At 37.5% G+C, this 24,562-nt stretch overlaps 1 protein-coding gene across 1 annotated transcript in view; it reads left to right on the top strand.

Annotated features, from left to right (window-relative positions):
• LOC150019003 (lysosomal Pro-X carboxypeptidase-like) overlaps window positions 1–24,562 on the top strand; it is a 127,393-nt gene that overhangs the window by 82,408 nt on the left and 20,423 nt on the right. Inside the window, 5 exon segments of the mRNA XM_090267351.1 lie at window positions 2,391–2,572; window positions 2,734–2,891; window positions 3,600–3,772; window positions 15,779–15,943; window positions 17,302–17,489. Of these exon segments, the coding sequence (XP_090123477.1) occupies window positions 2,391–2,572; window positions 2,734–2,891; window positions 3,600–3,772; window positions 15,779–15,943; window positions 17,302–17,489 (866 nt within the window).

The raw sequence follows: 24,562 nt of genomic DNA, 5'->3' as shown, positions 1-24,562 counted from the left end.
TTCCATTGTTTCTAAAGTGTCAGTAAATTATACACTTAAAATTGCGTCTACCACTGAGAAAAATACAATGAGAACTGAAATGTTTGTTTAATAAGGTGCTTTTACTAAAATAAGGACAATCTATGGTTCAATGAGGCCAACTGGCCACTTGGATTCCCTTTTGGCCTCTCCTGTTCTCACAGGAGCTCTGGCCTTGGCTGTAGACTCTAAACCTAGTAAACCAGGACACTTTTCCTCATCTGAGTCATTCCTGTAATATCCTTTTCATTCTGGCTATGTGATTTGCCATCTGCACTATAATTTACTTAATATTTCTTTAAACAGCTCACTTTACAAACTTAGCACTACCTTACCAAGGCCTTTATGTACTAGTTATTTTTTCTAAATTATATTAAAACACATATTAAATTTAAAATGTTTGTGTAATACCTGAGATCATTATACATACCACCAGTATGCAAATACCATATTTTGGGGAAACTCTGAGTTAGAAGATCTTGGGGTCAATTATTTTCCTTTGCTGTCTGCTTTAAGTTTTAAAATTTTTGTTCTCAGAGGCTTTATTATCTTGTATTATAAATAAAAAAGTCCTCATGTTATAAATGAAAAGCAGAACAACTTATTGATGTTTGTTGGGCTGCATGGGAAAATCTATTGTTTAGCTTACTATTTTGCATAGTTATCTGATTAGAGGAGATGACGGGTCCTAAAACCATTGAGAAGTAGACTGGCTTCTTGCAGACAGAATCAGAACCTCCTCTCTTAAGTCCCTATGGGTCATACTTTGTTAGCAAAATGGAGCTAAGAGCTCTCTTTGATATACTACTTCGCTGTGTGTGCTATCAGCTTGTCAGTCACCTGGGGGATATTATAAATATGCAAGAATTGGAAAAATTTTTTACTCAAGTATACAAGTGTCATAAAAGCAAACTGAAGAATAGTGACAGACAATGAGAGGGGAGGTAAGAACTCAGGAGGTTAAAGGAGTAGGTGACATACATAGGGGCGATGGGAACTGTGTGATTCCACACAGGCCAAATGGTGGGAGGAGTCAGAGTGGTGAGTCCAAAGCATGAAGGTCAAATAGGATAGCCTCATACAGGCATACAGCTATATCAGTTATCTACTACTACGTCCCAACTTCCTCAAACCTTGGTGGCTTAAAACAAAAACAGACATTTATTATCTCACAGGAATTAAAAGTGGCTCAGCAAGGTGGTTCTGTGTCTGGGGGTCTCATGAAATTAAGACGTCAGCTTGTACTGTAGTCCTCTGAAGGCTTGACAAGGGCAGGAGGTCCTTTTCCTCTCATGGAGGGTCCACATGAGTGACAAACTGGTACTGGATGTTAGTGAGAGGCTTCAACTTGTCTCGCCTGAGTTTCTCCAAAGGCCTACTTGAATGGCCTCATGAGTGGCGACTAGCTTCCCTCAAATCTGGCAGTGCAAGAGAGCAAGGTGAAACTACAGTGCTTTTTATGACCTAACATAGGAAGACACATATCTTTTCTGTCACATTCTATTTGTTAGAAGCAAGTCACTAAGTCCAGCTCAAGTTCAGAAAGAAAGGAATTAGGCTTCCCCTTTTAAAGGGAGACACCTCATTAGTCTCCCTAGCTTAGCAAGACTGTTGGCACTTCACCTCCCTACATCGCGGTGAGAAAATTGTCCCTGGGCAGAGAGCTAGAGGATCATGGACCTTTCTCTATGAGTATCCTTCTCTGAGCCATCAATGTCTTGTGTTGCTGTTATACTGCCTGAAAATAATTGCTCCATATGTTTTTTAGTTTATTTGTTTTTACTCTAATTTTGTAGTTGTTCATAATGGGCATGCTAATTTCTTTCAGTTGTTGGTATATCAGACATTTCTGATAAAGAAGGGCAAATTTTATTTTTGCTAATGATTCTTATTTCAATTTTCCACAGGATATAGTTTACCTTTGCCTATGTAGTAGCAATTTCAAATATTTGAGATTTGAAATTAAAGTTAAAATACAACAGTTGTCTACTAAGCTTAGTATTATGTTCTATTACATTTGCTGTTAAATGTTATTTAGAGTTTATTAAAAAATAAACTGTACCACCTCAACAGGGTCTTTGGTAAATATATTTAATAGAAATTTTATACACATACACACACACACACACACACATACATACATTTTTTTTTGGAAATTATATTTGAATGTGGAATACATTATGTTCTTTCCACAAACTTAAAATCACTTTAAATCAACGTTGTTATGGCTTTGACCAGGCATTTTAACTCAGTTGCCTAGAAATTCTATTTGGAGAAAAGCTTATCTGCCTTTGGCTTTTTTCTGGATCTATGCCATGCCTGAGCTGCTATTGTGTGCACATGTATACCCATGTTCTTTGTCTTTTTTTTAGGGTTCCAGACACTTGAATTTCATGACATCAGAACAAGCTCTGGCTGATTTTGCAGAGTTAATCAAACACATGAAAAGGACAATCCCAGGAACTGAAAACCAGCCTTTCATTGCCGTGGGGGGCTCCTACGGCGGCATGCTTGCAGTCTGGTTCAGGACGAAATACCCTCACATGGTGGCTGGGTAAATGCGCTTGTGTTGGACACGAGAACTTCTATATGGTTGTCAAGGCAAACTTAGAGATTTAGTTGGGGTGAAACATGTTCCATTCTATTGTGCTGAGATTTCTAGTTTCTTTCTCATTAACAGCTGTTATTTTTTTCACTATTTATATCTCCATTTAGAGCTCTTGCAGCCTCTGCCCCTATCTGGCAGTTTGAGGGCCTACTACCTTGTGATATATTTATGCAGATTGTAACTACTGATTTTAGGAAAAGTGATCCAAGTTGTTCAGAGAGCATCCGCAGGACCTGGGATGCCATTAATTGTCTCACAAGAACAGGTAAGCTTTAATTAAGAGAATGGACTCATGATTCTTCCACTTGTTAAATTCAGCATTTCCCACTTTTTCTATAAATGTTTTATTTCAGTATTTAAATACATGTTTAAATATGTATTTAAACATACATATTTAAATACAACACTTAGAAAAGTACACAATTCAAAGGATATAGTTTGATGAATTTTCACAAAGCTCATATGTAGTGTAATCAGCATCTAGATCAAGAAATCAATGCCCTTATTCCCTTTCCAGTCACTACCTCAGCATTTCAAAAGCCAATAACTATTCTGACTCCTAAAACCATATATTAATTTTGCTTACTCTCTAATTTTTTAGTCATTGAAATTGCACAGTGTGTATTTTTTTGTCTGCTGTCTTTTGCTCAATGTGTTTGTCAGACATATTTATTTGTTCTATTTAGTTGTAGTTTGTGCCTTTTCATTGCTTTATAGTGTTCTACTTTTTTATTTACTTATTTCAATAGTATGTATAAAATGGAATAATTCAGAATATGAATTCTGATAAACTCCATAAGGATAGACAGCTTGTTTATCAGGGATTATCCAGTTACTCTAAAAATATTGATGTTGAAAAAGTATTCTTGGAGAAATGATATAGCTGAATTTTCTAAAATACCAGGCAAGGAATCTATAAAACTTTGTGTTGAGCAGTGCTTTTTAGGTTTCAACATTGTGATTTTATTTGCAGGTAGTGGCTTGCATTGGCTTTCTGAAGCCCTTCACTTATGTACCCCATTAACAAATTCTCAGGATGTTTAGCTTTTGAAAGATTGGATCTCTGATACCTGGGTATTTCTGGCAATAGTGGACTACCCTTATGAGTGTGACTTTTTACAGCCTTTGCCTGCTTGGCCAATCAAGGTAACAGGAAAATGTTTTTTTAATCACTTTTAATAACATACTTTTCATTTTTGTGCATGTGCATTCTCTGCCTTTCAGCATCAGAAGAAATTCCAGTGACAAAGGGTTAGCCAAATTTAGGCAGGAATCCTGACTTCTGTCACTTTCTCATTACCCATCCTTGGACATGTTACCTAACTTTTCCAAACCTCAGTTTCTTCATTTGAATAATGGAAATAAATGCATAAATTACAGAGTTATATGAATTAGAAATAAGACCAATAGTTGCAGTTAATGGAATAATTACCATGTGTCAAGTCCTGTGCTGTGCACTTTGCATATTCAGCTTATTTAATCTCTGTGATGTATGTGAGACACTTAGAGCCATGGAACCCACGGTCAGTGTTTAATGACCAGCAGCTGCTGTCATAGCGCTGTGATTCAGTCACCTGCTTATGTATTCTAGTGCTACCTGCATCATGAATGGGTGATCCATCTACAGCAGGGTGGAGTGGAAAGAGCACTGACTCTGGGTCCTTGATCTAGAACTACCACTTGCCAGCTGTGTGATCTTGGGCAGGGCTCTCTTCTTCCAGAGCCTCCATGTCTCCTTCTGCTGAACAGGATAATGATACTTACATTCTCCATAGGGTTATGCTGAGGATCAGATAAAATATTGGATGTGAATACACTCTGGAAAGTGTAAAGACACATTACCCCATAAATTTTAGGGTTCTTTTTTAAAAATTAATTTTAGGGAGAGAAGGAGGGAGAGAGAGAGAGACAGAGAGAAACATCCATGTGTTGCTCTACTTATTTATGCATTCATCAGTTGATTCTTGTATATGCCCTGACCAGGGTTCAAACCCGCAATCTTGGTGTATCAGTACAATGCTTTAACCAACTGAGTTTACCAAAATTTGTTATTGTATGTGCTGTTTTTAAAACATTTCTTTGTAAAGAACATTACTCTTAGTTTTAAAAACAAAGGCTGGCAACTTGTTGGTTATTATGTTTAGAGGATATAACTGACTGTACAGCTAGAATGAGTGCTGGAAATGTATATATAATTGGTACAAGAACCATGTTTCAAAAGCACTTTTAATCTAACAGTCCCTTTGAACTGTTGAATGCACACCTTGCTTAAAACTTTGTAACACAAATGGAAGAAGGTTATTTGCTATCAGAGATATTTTTCTTCATCTAAAAAGTAGAATGACCAGTGAATGTCTTGTCCATAGCAGGCCAGAGATCAACGTGTCTTGAATTAAATTGAATTTTGATAATATAAAGTCATTTAAAAGAGCAGATCTCTCTCATGGTAAGAAACCCTGAATCAAAATAATGAGAAATCAATTAGTCTCCATATATGTCTATGTGCTAATAATGCCTTATCCTTTTACATTGTTTTACTACTTACAAAGCACTTTCATAAACACAATATCGTTTAATCCCAACAAAAATACTGTGGGGAAAAAGAGGTATAATCCTAGTTTTATGGAGAGGAAATTTAAGCTCAACAAAGAAGTGATGCATGTGGGATTGGAACTCAGGCCTACCACTGTTCAGAGCCTATGATCCACCATGTTGCACTGGAGTAAGACAAGACTTGAAAGGTTTGGGTAGATTGCTGGCCACAGTGTGACAACTATCAGATTTAATTCTGCCCTCTGTATACAAAGTGAGAATTACATCAGCATCTTTATGCCTACCTGAGAACCAATGAATTGTCAGATGGTAAAAACATGGGGAATTCTCTTGTTTTTTAGAACAGTGTTTGACAAACTATAAAGGACTGGGTTGTAAATATTTTAGGCTTTGCAGGCCATATGGTTGCGTCACAGTTACTAAAATCTAGGTGTCATAAAATAGTAGAAGAAAGTAGCCATAAATAATATATAAGTGAGTGAGGATGACTGTTCTGATAATACTTAACATTTATAAAACAGGCAGTGGGCTGAATTTGGCATGGAGGCTGTAGTTTGCCAACCCTGATTTAGAAAAAAAGCTAGAAAAATGCAGCTTTTAAGTGTTGTTTGTTTATGATTTGGGACAGTGAACAGTAACTTCGTTTTTCTCCTCATTTCTTTATGTTCCTTTTGAGATATTTTTCTGTTGAGTCTAAATGTAAATGAATATTCCATTTTTGTCTCTTAAATAATCACTCAAAATGAGTGCTGTCTATCCCAACCCATCTTTAATCTTTGTTTATATACATTATAAAAGTTCCTTTTAAGACAAGGTCACTTTGAATCTGTCCCACAGTCACCCTTTACTTTTTTATCCAGGACTAGTTCATGTCATTTTCTTTAATTATTTCTTACCGACTTTATCCTTCCTTTGACATATTAAGGAATTTTTTATGTTTATGATATATTTATGATTCTGTTTCACCAAAAATAATCTTCTCTCTTTGCTTCTTGCCTGAGAAACTGACTACATTGGTCTTCAGTTTCATCCTATCTGATTTCAGAATTATTCCACTACATGTCTCCCTCCCAAACATGTAGCATCAGATTGCTTTCTCTCATGGTTCATTCTGTTTCTCCTTTCTTGACCCCTCTCTGAGTTCTCCCAACCCACTAATCCCTGGAACACTACCCAGTTGGGGACCTTTCTTTCACTTGGATAGTTCCATTTAACCAGGACTCCTCCTCCCTCTGATACACTTCCTCCTTTTTAAAGGGCTAACAGCTATCCTTTATTTATTTTTTAACTTCCATTTTATTTTATTTTATATTAAATTTATTGGAATAACATTGATTAATATGATTATATAGGTTTCAAGCGTACATTTCTGTGATACGTGATATGTATATTGCATTGCGTGCCCACCACCTAGAGTCAGATCATGTTCCATCATCATATATTTGGCCCCCTTTACCTACTACTGCCCCACCCTTCCCCCAGGTAACTAGCATACTGTTGTCTGTGTCTGTGAGTCTGAGTTTTAGATCCCACTCAGGCTCTCAATGGTGAGATAATAAGTAACAGTTGAGTTATGGTAAAAAGCAGGTGATTTTCAATTCTGTCCGGACCCTGCACTGTTCTAAAGGGCCCATAGGTAATAACTGAATACTATTTTTTATGTCAAGTATCATTCTTTTAAATTTGCCTTCGAACTTTGCACACTCAGGCACCACTTGCTTTGTTTACTGTTAATAGAAGCTGCAACACTAATGCACAAATAATCATGGACTTGGCTGATAGAGCACAAGGAAGAGGAGAAAAGGGAAATAGAAAACGGCCCTGTCAGTGGACTGCTCTGCCAGCATAAAACTACTTGCTAGGTAGGACTCTTCTCACCTTAAAGAGCAGTTTTAAAGGATATGTCAGAGTTTATTTATTTTGGAATCATTTTTTTTAAACATGATAACTCACCAAATGTTTTAGCATAGCTTTCTGAGCATGCAGATAGATGTTGTGAAGTAATAAGACATAAAATGGAAAACCTCTTCCGTTTGTTTTGGTGTCTGATAATTTATGCGGCCCCTCTGGGTGGTTTAAGCGGTTTAGGTGCTTTCAATGAAGAGGGAGTTTTTAGTGACAAAACTAATGTGATTATGTGAGTGAGTGCGAGACGGGTGTTACGAAGCCTTGGAGAATGAAAATCTGCTAGAGAAGCTGAATGTACCTGCCTAACCCTTTCTCTGATGTGGGTGAACCAGACTCTCTGAGAGGAGATTGGTCTCTTTCTTTTAACCTGTCTTCTTTCCTTCCTCTTTTACAAAAATTTCATTTCCCCATATTTCTTTCTCTTATTCAAATGCTTATTCTTATGGGGGAGGCACTTAAAGCTTTTTAGCAAATTTCTATATCTTTTCTTTCTCTGGTGTTCTTGGACTCAAGAGGCAGAACCTAAATATTTGGGTGCAGTTGATTAGTTTGGTACTAAACTTAGAATGTTGCATTATCCGCAGGATTTCTACACTCTTAAAAATCAGACTTATTAAAATGGATTCTAATGCTCTTTTTTAGTTTTTGCTGAAAGTTTAATTTTGTTCTAGGAAATATAAAGTGATTTAAATCTATTCATTTCATGCTATTGTTGAGTCTAAAATTAATGTTTTACAGTTCTCTTTTTACTATAGCATAATAAATTTTTTTATGATTTTATAGTGCCTCAGAATTCTTTCTTTTACCTAAAAAAACCAACTTGAAAAAATACAAAGACTATATAAGAATAAAAGAAATTTGTAAAAAAAAAAAAAGCATGAAAATAGTCATAGGAATATAAATGCAACACAGGCAATATAGTGAATAATATTGTAATAACTATGTATGGTGCCAGTGGGTACTAGACTTACTGGGGAAATCATTCCTATGTTTGTAAACATCTAACTGCTATGCTGTACACCTGACATTATATAAAATAATATTGAATGTTGACTGTAATTGGCAAATAAAAATAAATCATTGAGCAGGTATATTTAAGCACTGTTTGTATTGTTATTTGTTTCATACACTATGACTTCAAAGTTTAGTATGTGTAATGTACTGGTTAGAAATGGAAGCTTCAGAGTGAGTCTGTCTGAATCCCAGCTCTGCCACGACCTGACTGTGTGGCTTAGGGCAAGTCTTTTAACTACTGTATATTTTAGTTTCCTTGTCTGCAGAATGGGGATACTAATAGTTGTAATGCTTATTAGGGTCATTAGGAGGATTTATTTTTTTAAGTATATATTTTTGATTATGTTATTAAAGTTGTCACAGTTTTTCCCCCTTTGCCTCCTTCTGCCCTGTACCCCCCTTCCCTCCAGCCATCCCCTCCCTTAAGTTCATGTCCATTTCCCATACTATTTTTAACATCCCTCTATCTATTTTGTTCCTACCAGTTTTGCTTTTTAATCCCTACACCATTTCCCCCATCCTTCCTCTTTCTCCTCCCAGCTGATAACCCTCCAAATGATCTCCATACCTATGATTCTGTTCCTGTTCTGGTTCTTTGGTTAGTTTGTTTTCGTTTTTTAGATTCAGTGGCTGATAGTTGCGAATTTGTTGGCTTATTAATATTTATGGTTTTGATGATCTTCTTTTTCTTAAATAAGTTCCTGTAATATTTTATGTAATAATGTCTCAGTGATAATGAATCCTTTAGCTTTACCTTGTCTGGGAAACACTTTATCGTCCCTTCCATTGTAAATGATAGCTTTGCTGGATAGAGTAATCTAGGTTATAGGTCCTTGCTTTTCATCACATTGAATACTTCTTACCAGTCCCTTCTTGCCTGCAAAGTTTCTTTTAAGAAATCAGCTATAGTGTTATGAGAACTCCTTTGTAGGTAAATCTGCTTTTCTCTTGCTGCTTTTAAGAACCTCTCTTTACCTTTAACCTTTGACATTTTAATTATGATGTGTCTTGGTGTGGTCCTCTTTGGATCCAACTTGTTTGGGACTCTCTGTTCTTCCTCGACTTTTATGCCTATTTCTTTGGCCAATTTAGGGAATTTTCTTTCATGTTTTTTCAAATAAGTTTTCAATTTCTTGCTCTTTCTTTTCTTCTGGCACCCCTATGATTCAGATGTTAGTATGTTTAAAAGTTGTCCCAGAGGTTCCTAAACCTGTCCTCATTTTTTTCTTTTTGTTTTTTAATTCATTTTTTTCTTTCTGTTTTGATTGATTGCTTTTTCCTTCCTTTTGTTCCAAATCATTGATCTGATTCTCTGCTTCATTCTCTCCACTGTTGGTTCCCTGTAGATTTTTCTTTATTTCACTTAGAGTAATCTTCATATCTTCCCTTTTTTGTGTGTGTGCTCAATTAGTTCTTTGAGCATCCTGATCAACAATGTTTTGAACTTTTCATCTGATACATTGACTTTCTCTGTTTCATTTAGTTCTTTTTCTGGTGTTCTGTTCTGTTTTTTCATTTGGGCCATATTTTTTTGCCTCTTCAGTTTGGCATCCTCCCTGTGTTTGTTTCTGTGTATTTGGTAGAACTGCTTTTACTCCCTGAGTTAGTAGCATGACCTGTGTAGAGAAAGCACCTATAAATCGTGTGTGGCAGAGCCTTAGGTAATTGCCAAGGCAGCGCACCCACTTTATCCCTTTGTGTCTCTGTGGAGAGGACTCTAAGAGGGGGCAAGGCTACTGCCTGGCTTCTGGAGGTTTGCCTGGCACTTGCCCCATTTCCAGTCACTTCCCTCACTTCCCCTGTGCAACTGGTGCCCTTCCAGCTGCTGTCCTGGTGGTGAATCCCAGAGGCGGTGGGTCAGTGTACATTCTAATTCTGTGTAGGCTCTTTAAAGTGGCAAAAACCCAACAGTTTCTTCTGCTGCCCTGACCCTCACTGGTTTTTATAGCCAGAGGTAATAGTGATTTATCTTCTCAGTGCTGGCACCCTGGGCTGTGCTGTCTGTCCTGTGGCTAGGATTGCTCACTTCCAAGGTATCCCTCCCCATTTTTATCTACCACATGTGAATGTGGATTTTTTTTTTTTTTTTTTTTTTTTTTTTTTTACTGTGTGGTTGCCTCTCTGCCTGTCTGTGTAACTCAGCCCCTTCTACCCATCTGTATGAAGGTGGACCTTAGTTATTGGACTTCCATACAGCTAGATTTTCCGACGGTGCTGGGTGTTATTTGGTTTTTTGTTCGTTTGTTTGTTTGTTTTGAGATCTGGTTGTAATTCTTTCTGTGGTTGAGAGGAGGTAAAGCATGCCTACCTATACTTCTGTCTTAACTGGAAGTCCCCATTATGAGGATTTAATAGGACCAGGTGACGCTCAGTGGATTGAGCGTCGGCCTGCGAGCTAAGTGTCGCTGGTTCGATCTTCCAGTCAGGGCACATCAGAGAAGGAAAACTCTGATTCCAAAAAACCTCCACTGCCTTGCGGCATACCTCTTCAGGGGAAAGGCTAAGGGAGTAAACCCCGACAGAAAATCCGGAGCTGGAGTCCCTAAGGCGGTTTGACGTTGTAGTCAACACCGGCAACTCCTGCGGCGCACCTGAAGCCAAGCTGTATTGACTCCGTCTTTCCCTTGGACCCTTCAGCTGCGAAGAGAGGGGGGGTCTGCTGCATGGGCAACAGCAGACCCTCCATATCACCCTGCCCAGGCTCTGTAGCTTCAGTTTCACTGGAGAGGACACTCCAGCGTCATTGCAAGATGTCGATTCAACACGGGAGGAGACAGATACCGTGTCACTCCCGAGTCGGACTGCACAGCCATTCTCCGCGGTGCAGATAGACTCTTAAGAAGCTACACCATCGTCTCTCGAGACGGACGGCTGCCGACGACGAGTTTTTAAATTCTGCACTCCTCTGTGAAATGGGGACTGTCATTATATGTTTCTCCCTGGGTAATTGTAGGGAAAGTACCTGACCCCAAGGCACATTCAATAGTTGTACTAACAGCCTCAGCCTCAGCTTCTCCCATATCATTGAATTTATGGCCTTATGCAGTGCCTCATGTAGAAATTGTTTAGAAGTGGCTGTTTGTTAGTGTTCACAAAATAAATAGAAACTATAGTACAGGGTTAACTTCATGTTGAGTATTTTGGATGGAAGTGGTTGGCAGGGACTCTTCTCTTGTTGTCTGATTAGATCATAGCCCCAAGTAAACAATCAACAAACTAAGTGCTTGCCCTCATCAAGTGAGTAATGTCTGCAAATGATCTGGCTTCAGCTATAATATTACATGAGTTTGGGCTAAAAATTCCAATATTTGTGTTTGACTTATAAACATGGCAATTTCATAGGGGTCAACTTAATATTTGTATGTTTTATGCATCCTGTAGATCTTTAATGAAAGTACTATGTGAATATCTCCTTTTGAATTACCACAGTCTGAATAAATATGGGAGTAGTGCTGAGGTTTTGTTGGTATAACTTCAGCATTTTTTGGAAAGATTTATTTACTCTTTGCTACCAAAATTGTTAAGGAAATATATAAAGATTGTGTTTTTTATGCTAGAGAATAACACTTGGGCTTAAAGTCTTTTGAGTTAGGAAGGAACTTTTGAACCACCTACAATAACTAAATTTCCTTAATAAATTTGCAAATATTTTACAAAAATATTTTAAGTGATACTTTTATGGCTTCCTACCTAGTATATGGGTAGATTTACAAATGAGTACTTGCTTTCCAGAGAAGGAAAACTCTGACTCCAAAAAACCTCCGCTGCCTTGCGGCATACCTCTTCAGGGGAAAGGCTAAGGGAGTAAACCCCGACAGAAAATCCGGAGCCGGAGTACCTAAGGCGGTTTGACGTTGTAGTCAACACCGGCAACTCCTGCGGCGCACCTGAAGCCAAGCTGTATTGACTCCGTCTTTCCCTTGGACCCTTCAGCTGCGAAGAGAGGGGGGGTCTGCTGCATGGGCAACAGCAGACCCTCCATATCACCCTGCCCAGGCTCTGTAGCTTCAGCTTCACTGGAGAGGACACTCCAGCGTCATCGCAAGATGTCGATTCAACACGGGAGGAGACAGATACCGTGTCACTCCCGAGTCGGACTGCACAACCATTCTTGGCGGTGCAGATAGACTCTTAAGAAGCTACACCATCGTCTCTCGAGACGGACGGCTGCCAACGACGACGACGACTTGCTTTCCATAAGGCAATTTTGAAAATGTTTTATTCTTTATGCTATTACAGTTGTCCCAATTTTTCCTCCTTTTCTCCCTTTCATGCAGCCTGCCCTCTATAAGGAAATTTGATGAGATGTTGCAAAGACCTTAAAATTTTTATTTCCTTTGAACCAGTACTTCCTCTGAGAATTTATCTCAAGAAAACAATTAAGGATATATATAAACATTTAACCTCAAGTATATTTATTGCAGCCTTATTTGTAATAATGAGTGATTGAGGGTTTATTCATCTTTTCCTCAGCTCCCCGTCCTGATTCCTCCCCTGTGGGTTTTCTCATTCTGGTCAGTGTCCTTCTTAAAGTGTGGTACTCAGAACTGGACCCAGCACTCCAACAGTGCACTGACCTCACAGGGTACAGCGGGCCCAGGGTTGCCTTTAATCTGGACATGGAATTTGTCATCAGAGGCCAAGTTTCTGAGCATCATCTACTTTCTCTTTGTGTACCTGGTGCTGCTGAAGCCCAAGTATTGTCAACCGGTGCTGGTCCCCAGCCATGCTTGTGTCTTTTAACTGCCATTTTCAGATGGTGATTCATGAGGTTCCCATTTCTTTGCCTGACAGAGTTCTAGCGCTGAGAGGGGATCTGATGGCAACATGTGAGTCACAGTCACTTGCTACTGTTCTTTTCCAGAGTTTGAGGTCACTTGTTGCTGCAAGTCAGCACCCCTGTCCCCCGTGCCTAGCTTGTATCGTCTGCCTGCCTCATCTCCCATGCCGTGCTTGAACATAATGATCTCTGCATTCCCTGTGTCTCCTCTGTAGTTTTGGGCTGCATTTTGAAAGTGCTGAATCCACTGCTGGTGCCCACTTCCAGGAGAGAATGCCGATCAACTGTTGGAAATAGTTAATTTAATAAATTCTGTGATAGGTTCTTGATTTCCATATTTTCTTGGGTATTTCTGATTGGCATATTTCCAGGGATATATTCTGAGAAAAGTGCTATGCAATCGGGTATTTTTTGACTCACCATTTCCTAATTGTTCTAGGCTTAGTAGGTTCATGAAACTCTCAGTTAACACAATTCTGTTTCTCTGTGTGCACACTAAACCCTGGTGTATGGCCTCATAGTTATTTTTTTAAAGTACAGAATCCAGTATCCAGTTATGTGGACATCTTAATTTCTGACTTTTCTCACAATCAATATTTCCAAAAGCTTCCTGGGAATAGTGCGTACTCCACCTCCGTTTGGGATAGTCACATTGAGTTCAGCATGTAGAAGGCTCTGAGGAATTCCACAGTCAAGAAAACTGTTCACATTTGCTAATACATTTCTTAAAATTGAGTATGAAACAAACTTTTTTTCCCCATTAAGTATCATTTAACATTACATAGAAAGATACATTTGGGGAGAGGCATTTAATTCTTTCTATGATTCTTTTTCTCTGTCTTTTCAAGTTTCCCTTTTTTACCAGGAAAGTGTTGCTGGAAGCTGGTCCTAGGCAGGACTGTGCTGAGCAGCTGTTGGCTTGTGGGCATTTACCTCCTCTCTCAGTGTCCTCCTTTCCTGGTGGGAGCACATCCCCAGCCCAGGCCTGGTTGCTCCTGCTGCTCAGAATATCTTTCTAAAGTAGGGTAACAAGTTCTTTTTTTCCAGGCTTCTTTTCCAGATGCTGCTTTTTTTTTTTTTTGGCAGAATTTGCGTATTATATATATCTTTTCCATATGAAATGAGAAAGGACCGGATCACTGAATTCATGTAAAGGTGTTGATAGGGGATGGAAACTTAATGTATTATCCTTGCCATTGGAGCCTCTTTTAGTTTCACAAGGGGACACAGCGTAAGCTGCATTGCATAATTGGTAAGATGTGTATTTCATAACCAGAAAGACTGGTGTTGAAGCTAGGTCCTACCATTTACTAGCTGGATGTCCTTGAATAAAGTGATCTAACCTAAGAACTAGTTTCTTCATGTAAAATAGTGTGGACAATAACACTTCTGATAGGATTGTTTGAGGATTAAGTGATGTAATGGTTGTAAACCCAGAGCTCAGTAATCAGTAGCAATTGTTATTATGCAGCTATGATTCCATGCCTATGATTTCCTCACAACATTTTCTTGAGAAGAAATTTAAGTATAAAATACTTGAATAGGTTGAACAGTGAACATCCAAAAACTTACCACCTAAATTCTATAAATAATATTTTGCTATATTTGATATATCATATGTATATATACTCACCTATCAACCCTTCTATCTATTCTTCATTCCATCTTATTATTAAATGCATAGTTGCAGCCTTGGCTGGTGTGGCTCAGTGGATTGAGTGCTGGACTGCAAACAAAGGGTCACTGGTTTGATTCCCAGTCAGGGCACATGCCTGGGTTGCAGGCCAGGTCCCCAGGCAGGGGCGCATGAGAGGCAGCCACACATTGATGTGTCTTTCCCTCTCTTTCTCCTTCCCTTCCCCTCTCTAAAAATAAATAAATACAGTCTTTAAAAAATAAAATAAGTTGCAGACATCAATACATTTTTTTCATCAGTCCTAATTTCATTGAGTTCAATATGTGCTTATGATTTTTAAAAAATTTATATACAGTAAAATGTGCACATTGTAAGTGTACTGTATGTTATGTAACCCAGACCCTTATAAGGATATGGAATATTTACGTACCCCCAAAATGTTCTATGTCCCTGTCTAGTCAGTCTCTGCCTTCACTCCCAAACCTGAGAATTGTCTTTGTTTTTTATGTTGGAATTTCAGGTACTGATTATAGCCAAGTAATGGGAGTATTTGGGAGCTGGGGAGCTATTTGATCTGCTTATCACATTGCAGACATTGAAGCTTGGTGTAGTTTTTCCATAAGAAATTCTGTAAATTTTTTATATTTATAAAAATGTAGCCATTCATCCAGCAAACATTTAGTTGCTAGAATTGCTAAGTAAGTGATTAGGGAGACATTCTGGAGTCAGACAGACAAGTGCTGTGTACCAATATAGGTCCTCTGAGAGAAATAGGTACAGGCATAGTGAAGGCATAAGAAGAGAGTGATTTACTGCTCCCTGACCTGAGGGCATAGGCAATGACGGCCTCACAGGGGAGGGGTGATACTTGAGCTGAGTACTATGGAAGATGAATTTGTATTTGCCAGGCATTAGTGGAGTGGGATAGTGGGAAAGGGCATTTCAGGTGAGCAAAGGCAAAGAGGAGGGAAAGAGCTTGGTGGGCTGGAAATGGTTTTGCTAGGCTGCAGGAGATGAAGCTAGAGTTGTAGGTGGGGAGGACTTTGTATCCTAAGCAAATAACTGATTTTGTTTTATACTTTGGGAGGTAATTTAAAAGCTTTACTCATTTGTGAAGGGATTATAATTCAAAAGAGAAATTGTCAAATACTGCAAGTTGTTTTATGATCAAATCAAAGTCATATGTCTTTTTTTGTTTTATTACACTATAATTTTATATTTATCTTCTGACTCACCTTCTTTTTCTCTCTGTGAATGCCAGGTGGTATGCCAGTATTTGAAAAATCCCCATGTATCAGATGCAGAGTTGCTGCAGAATATTTTCCAAGCTCTGAATGTATATTACAATTATTCAGGTCAGGCGAAATGCCTGAATATGTCAGAGACATCAACTGGCAGTCTGGGATCTCTGGGTTGGAGCTATCAGGTCAGTATGTATAATTTCCCCAACTGGAACTTACTTTTCAGTGATAGGGTTGTGCCGTAACAGAGAGTCCACAAGATTTTGTCACCTAACCTGGATCTCGATTTGGTCTCACTCAGCGACCATGAATTTCCTCATTTATTTATAAATGTATTTAATCATCACCAAATATATTTGGAGTACTTAGCATTTGTCAGTCATTCTTCTAGGCTCCAAAGATACAAAGATAAATGAGACATGATCTTACCATCAAATATAGTTTATTGAAAGAGAACTGTAACTAATATTACAATAGATTTTGATAAGTTTTGTAAAGGAAGCATTTTATGGACACATATGAGGTCTGTCTGGAAAAAGTTGAGCCCTTGTTAATATAATGAGAACTGTTTACAAGACATCCACATAACCTGGCAGCAAGGAGTGGACTGGAATGCACATGCATGAACATCACTGTACTAGTCAGTGGGGGTGGTAGACACCCTTGAGTGAGCATGTGTACTGTGCGGCTGTCACATTCAAAATGAATAACTGAGAAGAGCAACAAATCTGCATCAGATTTTGCATAGCTTGAACATTCCTCCATGGAAACTATTCAGATGACTCAGAAGGCTGGAGCTCTGGGCAACTGGTGATTGGCAGCTTCATCACGACAAAGTGCCTGCTCATACATCATGTCTCGTGCAACTTCTTTGCGAAACATCAAATCATCCAAGTGACTCAGCCTCCCTACAGCCCAGATTTGGTGCCCTGAAACTTCTGGCTTTTCCCCAAAACTAAAATCACCTTTGAAAGGGAGGAGATTTCAAATTGTCTATGAGAGTCAGGGAAATACAACAGGGCAGCTGATGGCAATTGGGAAAACTGTAAGGTTCCAAGGTGCCTACTTTGAAGGGGACTGGGGCGTCATTGTCCTATGTACAGTGTTTCTTGTATCTTGTTCAATAAATGTCTCTGTTTTTCATATTACATGGCTGGATACCTTCTGGACAGACCTCGTAAAAGAAGGGAAATTGAACTTGACTGTCTCTGAGCCTTTGTTTCTTCATCTGTACAATAAGAATAAGAATAAGAATACTTTCCTTCCAGAGTTGTTTTGAGGATTCAATATGATAATAGATGTGAAAGAAAGGCAATTTACAAATAAGGAATATATAACTCTACCTTCTGCAACTTCTCACCCAAACCTTTCCGGGAGCAGAAAGAGGTGATATGGTGTACGGGAAATAAGCAGAAGCTCTGAAGCCTGACTGCCTGAGTTCAAACCCTGGCTTTGCTACTTACTAGTTGTATGACCTTGGGCAATTTATTTAACTTCTTTGTGCCTTCTTTTCTCACTAGATTCTTCTGGTTTGCTTTCTCAGGCCTGCACAGAAATGGTTGTGCCCATTTGTACGAATGGTATTGATGACATGTTTTAACCTCATGCATGGGACTTGAAGGAATTTTCAGATGATTGTTTTAAACAGTGGGGTGTGAAACCAAGGCCCTCCTGGATCACTACTATGTATGGAGGCAAAAACATTAGTTCCCATACAAATATCACTTTCAGGTGAGTTTTTGCTGGTCTAAAGATAAACTTTAGTTGATGGAGACATTTGTAGAATAGCTGAGAAAATAGAACCAGAAAAAATGTTGGACAATAAAATAATATTGAATATACGCAGTGGTGTCCTGTTTTTCTGTTCCTTGAAAGATAGAGGGTGCTGAGAAGAGATATGATTTTACACTCTATTACCAACACGCTTTCAGGATTAAAAACAATACAACAGCAAAATTAAAATGTTTAAAAAAGTCCTCCAGCACAAAATGAAGCATCCTCTGTGCTCACTTCCTCTTCGTTTTGTTACTGTTGTTACTAATGATAATTAAAACTTTTTAGTATCCAACAAACAACTTTTGAAGTTCCCAACCTATTCTGTTCCAGGCATTATATTAGGCACTTTAAATAAATTACCTAAAATTGAACCCTCACAATAATCCTGTGAAATAGTTGTTACAGTTTTTTTCTTTTTAAACTGAGCAGGAAAGTGAGGATCACTGTGTTCAGTCATTTGCATGAGCTCATCCTACTTTGTTTTAGTTACTAAGAAAGCCAGATTTCAACCTTGGCCTGTTTGACCACAAAAATCCTGTTTGTTCTTCCAAGTTACACTGCTCCTATAGTGACATACTTGGTATTGGTTTACATCAGAGTTATGTGAGTAGACTCTATGAGCAGATGATTGTGACTTCAATATTTCCATGTTTTGGCTTATACATCAGGTTGTCAGCTATTAAGAACAGCAACCAGTTAATCAAAAAATTTCCCAACTCTATATGGAAATAGTAGAGAGATACCCATACATAGTTCTTAACCTGTAACTGTTGTTTAAATTGTATTGAATAAACATCATTCTTTTACAAGCTCTTATAAACAAGAGTCAAATTTGGCCTTTGGGACATGCTCAATACTTAAGAGTGAGGAGTGCTGTTCTGACTGAAGGATCACTGTCTGAGTTTAGGCCCATAGCGCTGCCCACTTTGCAGTCTATCTTACTAGGTTAATGCTACTTTTTCTCCCAATAGGGTACTTACCCAAAATAGAAGTTGAAACACTTTTATGAAAAACTTATATTCTTTGTTTAATTTCCTTAATGTTCCTTGTTTTCAGTAGGATTCTTGACAGCTATAGTTTTCAGCTCATCATTAAAAAGGTGACGGGGAATTTAAGGAAAGTGTGCCAGATTTGGGTGTTTGAAATTAGGGAAATGTGAAAGGACTAAGAGGACTGAAAAAAAGCTTAAATACAAGCCTAGTGTCTCTGAGTTCATCTCTGTTTGTCAGAGAAGGAAGCGCTTTGTCAATTCCTTGTTTTTCTTTAGAAGCTAATCTCTGTGTGGTATGTATGTATGTATGTATGTATGTATGCATGTATGTAGTTATTTCATCTTTATAGTATTTTTTTCATCACCCCTTATACTCCCATCCTCCAAGAAACCACCACACTGTTGTCCATGCCCGTTAGTCCTTTTTCCTTCTTGCTCAATCCTGCCACCCCCTCTCCTCCCCCCACTAGCTGTCATCCTGCTCTCCATCTGTGAGTCTGTCCCCATTTTTTTTGTTAGTTCAGTTTGTTCATTAGGTTCCACATATGAGCCAAATCATATATGGTATTTGTCTCTCTCTGACTGGCATAATGTTCTCCAGGTCCATCCATACTGTCTCAAAGGGTAAAATTTTCTTCTTTTTTATGATGAAGTAGTAGTCCATTGTGTTGTTTCATCCACTCATCTACTGATGGGCACTTGGGCTGCTTCCATATCTTGGCAATTGTAAATAACACTGCAGTGAACATAGGGTGCTTATGTTCTTTTGAAATAGTGTTTTGGGTTCCTTCATATATATTCCCAGAAGTGAGATAACTGGGTCAGAAGGCAGATTCATTTTTAGTTTTTTGAAGTATCTCCATACTCCTTTCCACAGTGGCTGTACCAGTGTGTCTTCCCACCAACAGTGCAGTAGGGTTCCCTTTTCACTACATTCTTGCGAGCACTTGTTGTTTGTTGATTTGTTGATGATGGCCATTCTGACTGGTGTGAGGTAGTATCTCATTGTGCTTTAAATTTGCATTTCTCTGATGATTAGTGATGTTGAGCATCTTTTCATATGCCTATTGGCCATCTGTATGTCCTCCTTAAAGAAGTCTATTCAAGTCCTTTCCCTATTTTTTTAATTGGGTCATTAGTTTTTTGGTGTTGAGTTTTGTAAGTACTTTATAAATTTTGGATATTAACCCCTTCTCAGATGTATCGGCAAATATGTTCTCCCATTCTGTGGGTTGTCTTTTTATTTTGTTGATGGTTTCCTTTGCTGTGCAAAATCTTTTTAGTTTGATGTAGTCACATTTGTTTATTTTTTCTTTTGTTTCCCTTACCCAGGGAGATATATGCAATAAAAAATTGCTACAAGCAATGTCCAGGATTTTGCTGCCTGTGTTTTCTTCTAGGATTTTTATGGTTTCTGGTTTAATATTTAAGTCTTTGATCCATTTTTAATGTATTCTCTGTGTGGTGTAAGAAGGTGGTCTAGTTTCATTTTTCTTCATGTAACTGTCCAATTTTCCCAACACCATTTATTGAATAAATTATCTTTAGCTCATTGTATGTGCTTGCTTCCTCGGTTGAATATTAATTGACTATAAAGTTTTATTTCTGGACTTTCTATTCTGTTCTGTTAATCTGTGTGTCTGTTTTTATGCCAGTACCATGATGTTTTGATTACTATGTCCTTATAGTACAGGTCGATATTAGCATGATTCTTCCAACTTTGTTTTTCTTTCTCAGGATCGCTGTTTTTGCTCATTGAGTATGATGTTAGCTGTGGGTTTATCATATATGGCCTTTATTACAGTGGGTTATGTTCCCTTTATTTTTACTTTGCTGAGAGTTTTTATCATAAATAGGTGCCGGATTTTATCAGATGCTTTTTTTGCATTTATTGATATGAACATGTGGTTTTTAGCCTTCATTTTGTTTATGTGATGTATCCCATTTATTGATTTGTGGATATTGTACTAGCCTTGTACCTCAGGAATAAATCCCACTTGATCATGATGTATGATCTTTTTAATGTATGCTGTATCTGGTTTGCTAATATTTTGTTGAAGATTTTAGCATCTATTTTCATCAGAGATATTGGACTACAACTTTCTTTCTTAGTAGTGTCTATATTGGTTTCAGATTTAGGATAATTCTAGTTTTGTAAAATGAGCTTTTGGATTAAAAAAAAAAGTTTGAGAGGAATGCGTGTTAGTTCTTCTTTGAATGTGTTTGGTAAAATTTACCTGTGAAGTCATCCAGTCCAAGGCTTTTGTTTGTTGGAAGTTTTTGATCACTGCTTCAATTTCACTAGGTATAATCTGTCTATTCAGATTCTCTGATTCTTCCAGATTCAGTTTTAGAAGATTGTGTATTTCTACGAATTTATTCATTTCTTCCAAATTGTTCAATTTGTTGGCATGTAGTTGTTTGTAATATTTTCTTACAGTCCTTTATATTTCTTTGGGTCGGTTATTACTTCTCTTTCATTTTTTATTTTATTTATATGGGGCATTTCTCTCTTCTCTTTTTGTTGAGTCTGGTTAAAGGATTGTCAATCTTTTTTATCCTTTCAAAGAACCCTCTTGGTCTCATTGATCTTTTATATATTTTTAGACTATTTTATTTATTACTGTTCTGATCTGTATTATTTCTTTTTTTCTACTGACTTTGGGCTTCGTTTTTGTTTTTTTCCCACTGGTTCCTTTAAGTGTAAAGTTAGATTTTTTTTTTTTTAGCTTTTTTTTTATTTCTTAAGATAGGCCTGTAATGCTGTGAATTTCCCTCTGAGACCTGCTTTTGTCATGTTCCATAGCTTTTGGGTTGTGTTTTCATTAGTTTCAGGGTAACTTTTGATATCTTCTTTGATGTCCTTGTTAACCCATTCATTGTTTACTAACATGTTATCTAGCCTCCACGACTGTGTATTTTTCAGTTCTTTTTCTTGTGTTTGATTTCTAGCTTCATACCATTATGGTCAGAGAAGATGCTTGATATGATTTTAATCTTCTTAAATTTATTGAGTCTTATTTTGTGTCCTAATATGTGGTCTATTCTAGAAAATATTCCATGTATGCTTGCAAAGAATGTATATTCTGCTGCATAGGGGTGAAATACTCTGAAGACAATCAATTAAATCCATCCAATCTATAGTGTGTTATTTAAGGCCAATATTTCCTTATTGATTTTATCTCTGAAATATGTATCCATTTATATCAGTGGGGTATTTAAGTCCCCTACTCTGACTGTATTACTGTCAGTCTCTTCCTTTATGTTCATCAAGATTTGCTTTATATATTTAGGTGCACCCATATTGGGTGCATAAATGTTTACCAGACTTATATCCTCTTGTTGCATTGCTCCTTTTATCATTATATAGTGTCCTTCTTTGTCTCTTACTATAGCCTTTGTTTTAAAGTCTTTTTTTTTTCAGATATAAGTATTGCTACCTCATTTTTTCTTTTCATTTCCATTTATGAAATATCTTTTCAAGTCCTTCACTTTCAGTCTATGTATATCTTTCATTCTGAGGTGGGTCCCTTGGAGGAAGAATATATATGGGTCTTGCATTCTTATCCATTCAGCTACACTGTGTCTTTTGATTGGAGCACCTAAGCCATTTACATTTAAAGTGATTATTGAGAGGTACGTGTTTATTGCCATTTTATTCTTTTAACTCTGTTCCTTTTTTGTTTTGTTTTGTTGTTGTTGTGCTGCTTTGCACTGCTGCTGCTTCTCTTCCTTTTCCTTCTTTATTCCTTCTTTTTGTTTTTTCTTTCTCCTCCTCCTCCTTCAACATTTCTTATAATTCTGGTTTGGTGGTAACAAGCTCCTTTAGCTTTTTCCTGTCTGGAAGCCTCATTATTTTTCCTTCAATTTTAAATGATAGCTTTGCTGGGTAAGTAGTCTTGCTTGCAGGTTTTTGCTTTTCATTGCCTTGAATATTTCAAGCCAGTGCCTTCTGGTCTGAAATATTCCTGTTGAGAACTCAGCTGACAGTCTTATGGGAGCTCCCATGTAGATAATTAACTGCTTTCTTCTTACTGCTTTTAAGATTCTCTCTTTGTCTTTAACCGTTGCCATTTTAATTATGATGTGTTTTGGTGTGGTCCTCTGTGGGTTCATCTAGTTTGGGACTCTGTGTTTCCTGGACTTTTGTATTTTTGCCTTCACCTGGTTAGAGAAGTTTTTAGTCATTATTTCTTCAAATAGGTTTTCAATCTCTTGCTCTCCTCTTTTTCTGGTATCTTTGTGATATGCATGTTGTTATGTTTCATGTTATCCCAAAGTTCCCTTAAACTATACTCATTATTTTAAATTATTTTTTCTTTTTGCTACTCTGATTGGGTGTGTTTTTTTCGTCCTTGTCTTCCAAATTACTGATTCGATTCTCTGCTTCATCCAATCTACTTTTTATTTCTTCCTTTGTATTCTTGATATCAGATATGCTATTGTTCATTTCCAACCTATTCTTTTTCATGGTTCCTATGTCTTTTTTCCTGCTCTTATAGTTCTCACTAAGTTCCTTGAGCATCCTTAGAACCTTTACTTTGAACCGTATATCTGATAAATTGCTTTCATTTAGCTCTTTTTCTGGAGATTCCTCCTGTTCTTTCATTTTGGATCGGTTTCTTTGTCTCCCCATTTTGGCTGTTTCTTTGTGTTTGTTTTTAATTAACAGATAGAACTGCTATGACTCCCAGTTCTTGTCCAATGTCCTTATGTAGTAGGTGTCCTGTGGGACCCACTGGTGCAGTGTCCTTGATCTCCTGAGCTGGGTGCTCTAGGAATATCCCTTTCGTGGATTATGAGGGCCCTCCTCTTGAAAATGGGTGTTGATTACTGTTGGATCATTCATGTGTGGGATTGACACTCAGGCTTGTTGACTGTGAGGCTCATCCCTGACCATGGGTGTAGGCTGATGTACAGGTATACTCTCAAAATGACTACTTGTTCCAATTCTTGGTTGTAAGACTCATTTTCAGATAGTTTTTAGTTGTTATTTCAGGGTGACTGGTCCCTAATTTATGTGTATTTCCGGTTTGGTCCTGGGAGGGAGAGAGCAAAATCCACATACTCTGCTGGTGTCTTAAAAATACTTGATTGATGAATCATCTTTAAAATTTTTGGGTGTGTGTGTGTGTACATGTAGAAATTGAGAGTCAGATAGGAGTTGTTTTAAATGAAAGAAATATGATTTTTGAGAGGAAAGGTGGTAGAATAATGATATTAGCAAATAGGGTCAAGGCTATGTGAGACAGAAAGTAATATTTACACCGTATGTTTAAAAAGGAAGGGAAGAATGCAAAATGAAGTGAGAAAGTGGAAGTGTATAACATTAGGTTTATATAGCAGTTATATGTTATATGTTTAGTGTGAGAGGGAGTGTAAACAAAACAGACAAACAAAAAAAATTAAAGCAGAATGATATGAGGGATAGAAGGTAGGAAACAGATTAAAGAAAGTGTTTTAAAAATTATTTAAAAAGACAGAAAGAAAGAGAGAGAGAGAAGGAAAATAAGGGGAAGGGAAGAAAAAAGGAAGGAAGGGGAAAGAAAGGAGAGGAGAGAAAAGAAAAAAAGAAAAAAATTTAAAAAATAGAAAGAAAGAAAAAGAAAATAAGAGGAAGGGAAAAAATATAAGAAAGGAAGGGGAAGGAAAAGAGAGGGGATTGAAAAAAAGAAAAAACTTTTAATAAATATAGAAAGAGAAAAAAGAAAGAGAAAGAAAAGAAAGGGAAGGGAAGAAGAAAAAAGAAAGGGGAAGGAAAAGAGAAAGTGAAAAATTAAAATAAAAAAAGAGAAGGAAAGAGAGAGAAATGAAAGAGAGAGGAAGAAAAGAAGAGGAAGGGATGAATGAAAAAGAAAAAAAAGAAAGGAAGGGGAAGGAAAAAAGAGGGAAAAAAGAAACAAAGTTTTTACTCAGTTCAACTTTTAGGCGCAGTCTCCTTTTTTTCCGGATCTGCCCCTGGTCAAAATTCCATGGGTTTCAAATCTTTTCCGGTTGGTTGGCTGGCTGTGGGAGATCCAGCTTGATTCTGGGGTTG

This window comes from Furipterus horrens, unplaced genomic scaffold, assembly GCF_987537825.1.
Source record: "Furipterus horrens unplaced genomic scaffold, mFurHor1.1.pri manual_scaffold_2, whole genome shotgun sequence".
NCBI classification, from domain to species: domain Eukaryota; kingdom Metazoa; phylum Chordata; class Mammalia; order Chiroptera; family Furipteridae; genus Furipterus; species Furipterus horrens.
The sequence above is the reverse complement of the archived record's forward strand: the minus strand, read 5'-3'. Positions and strand labels throughout refer to the sequence as shown.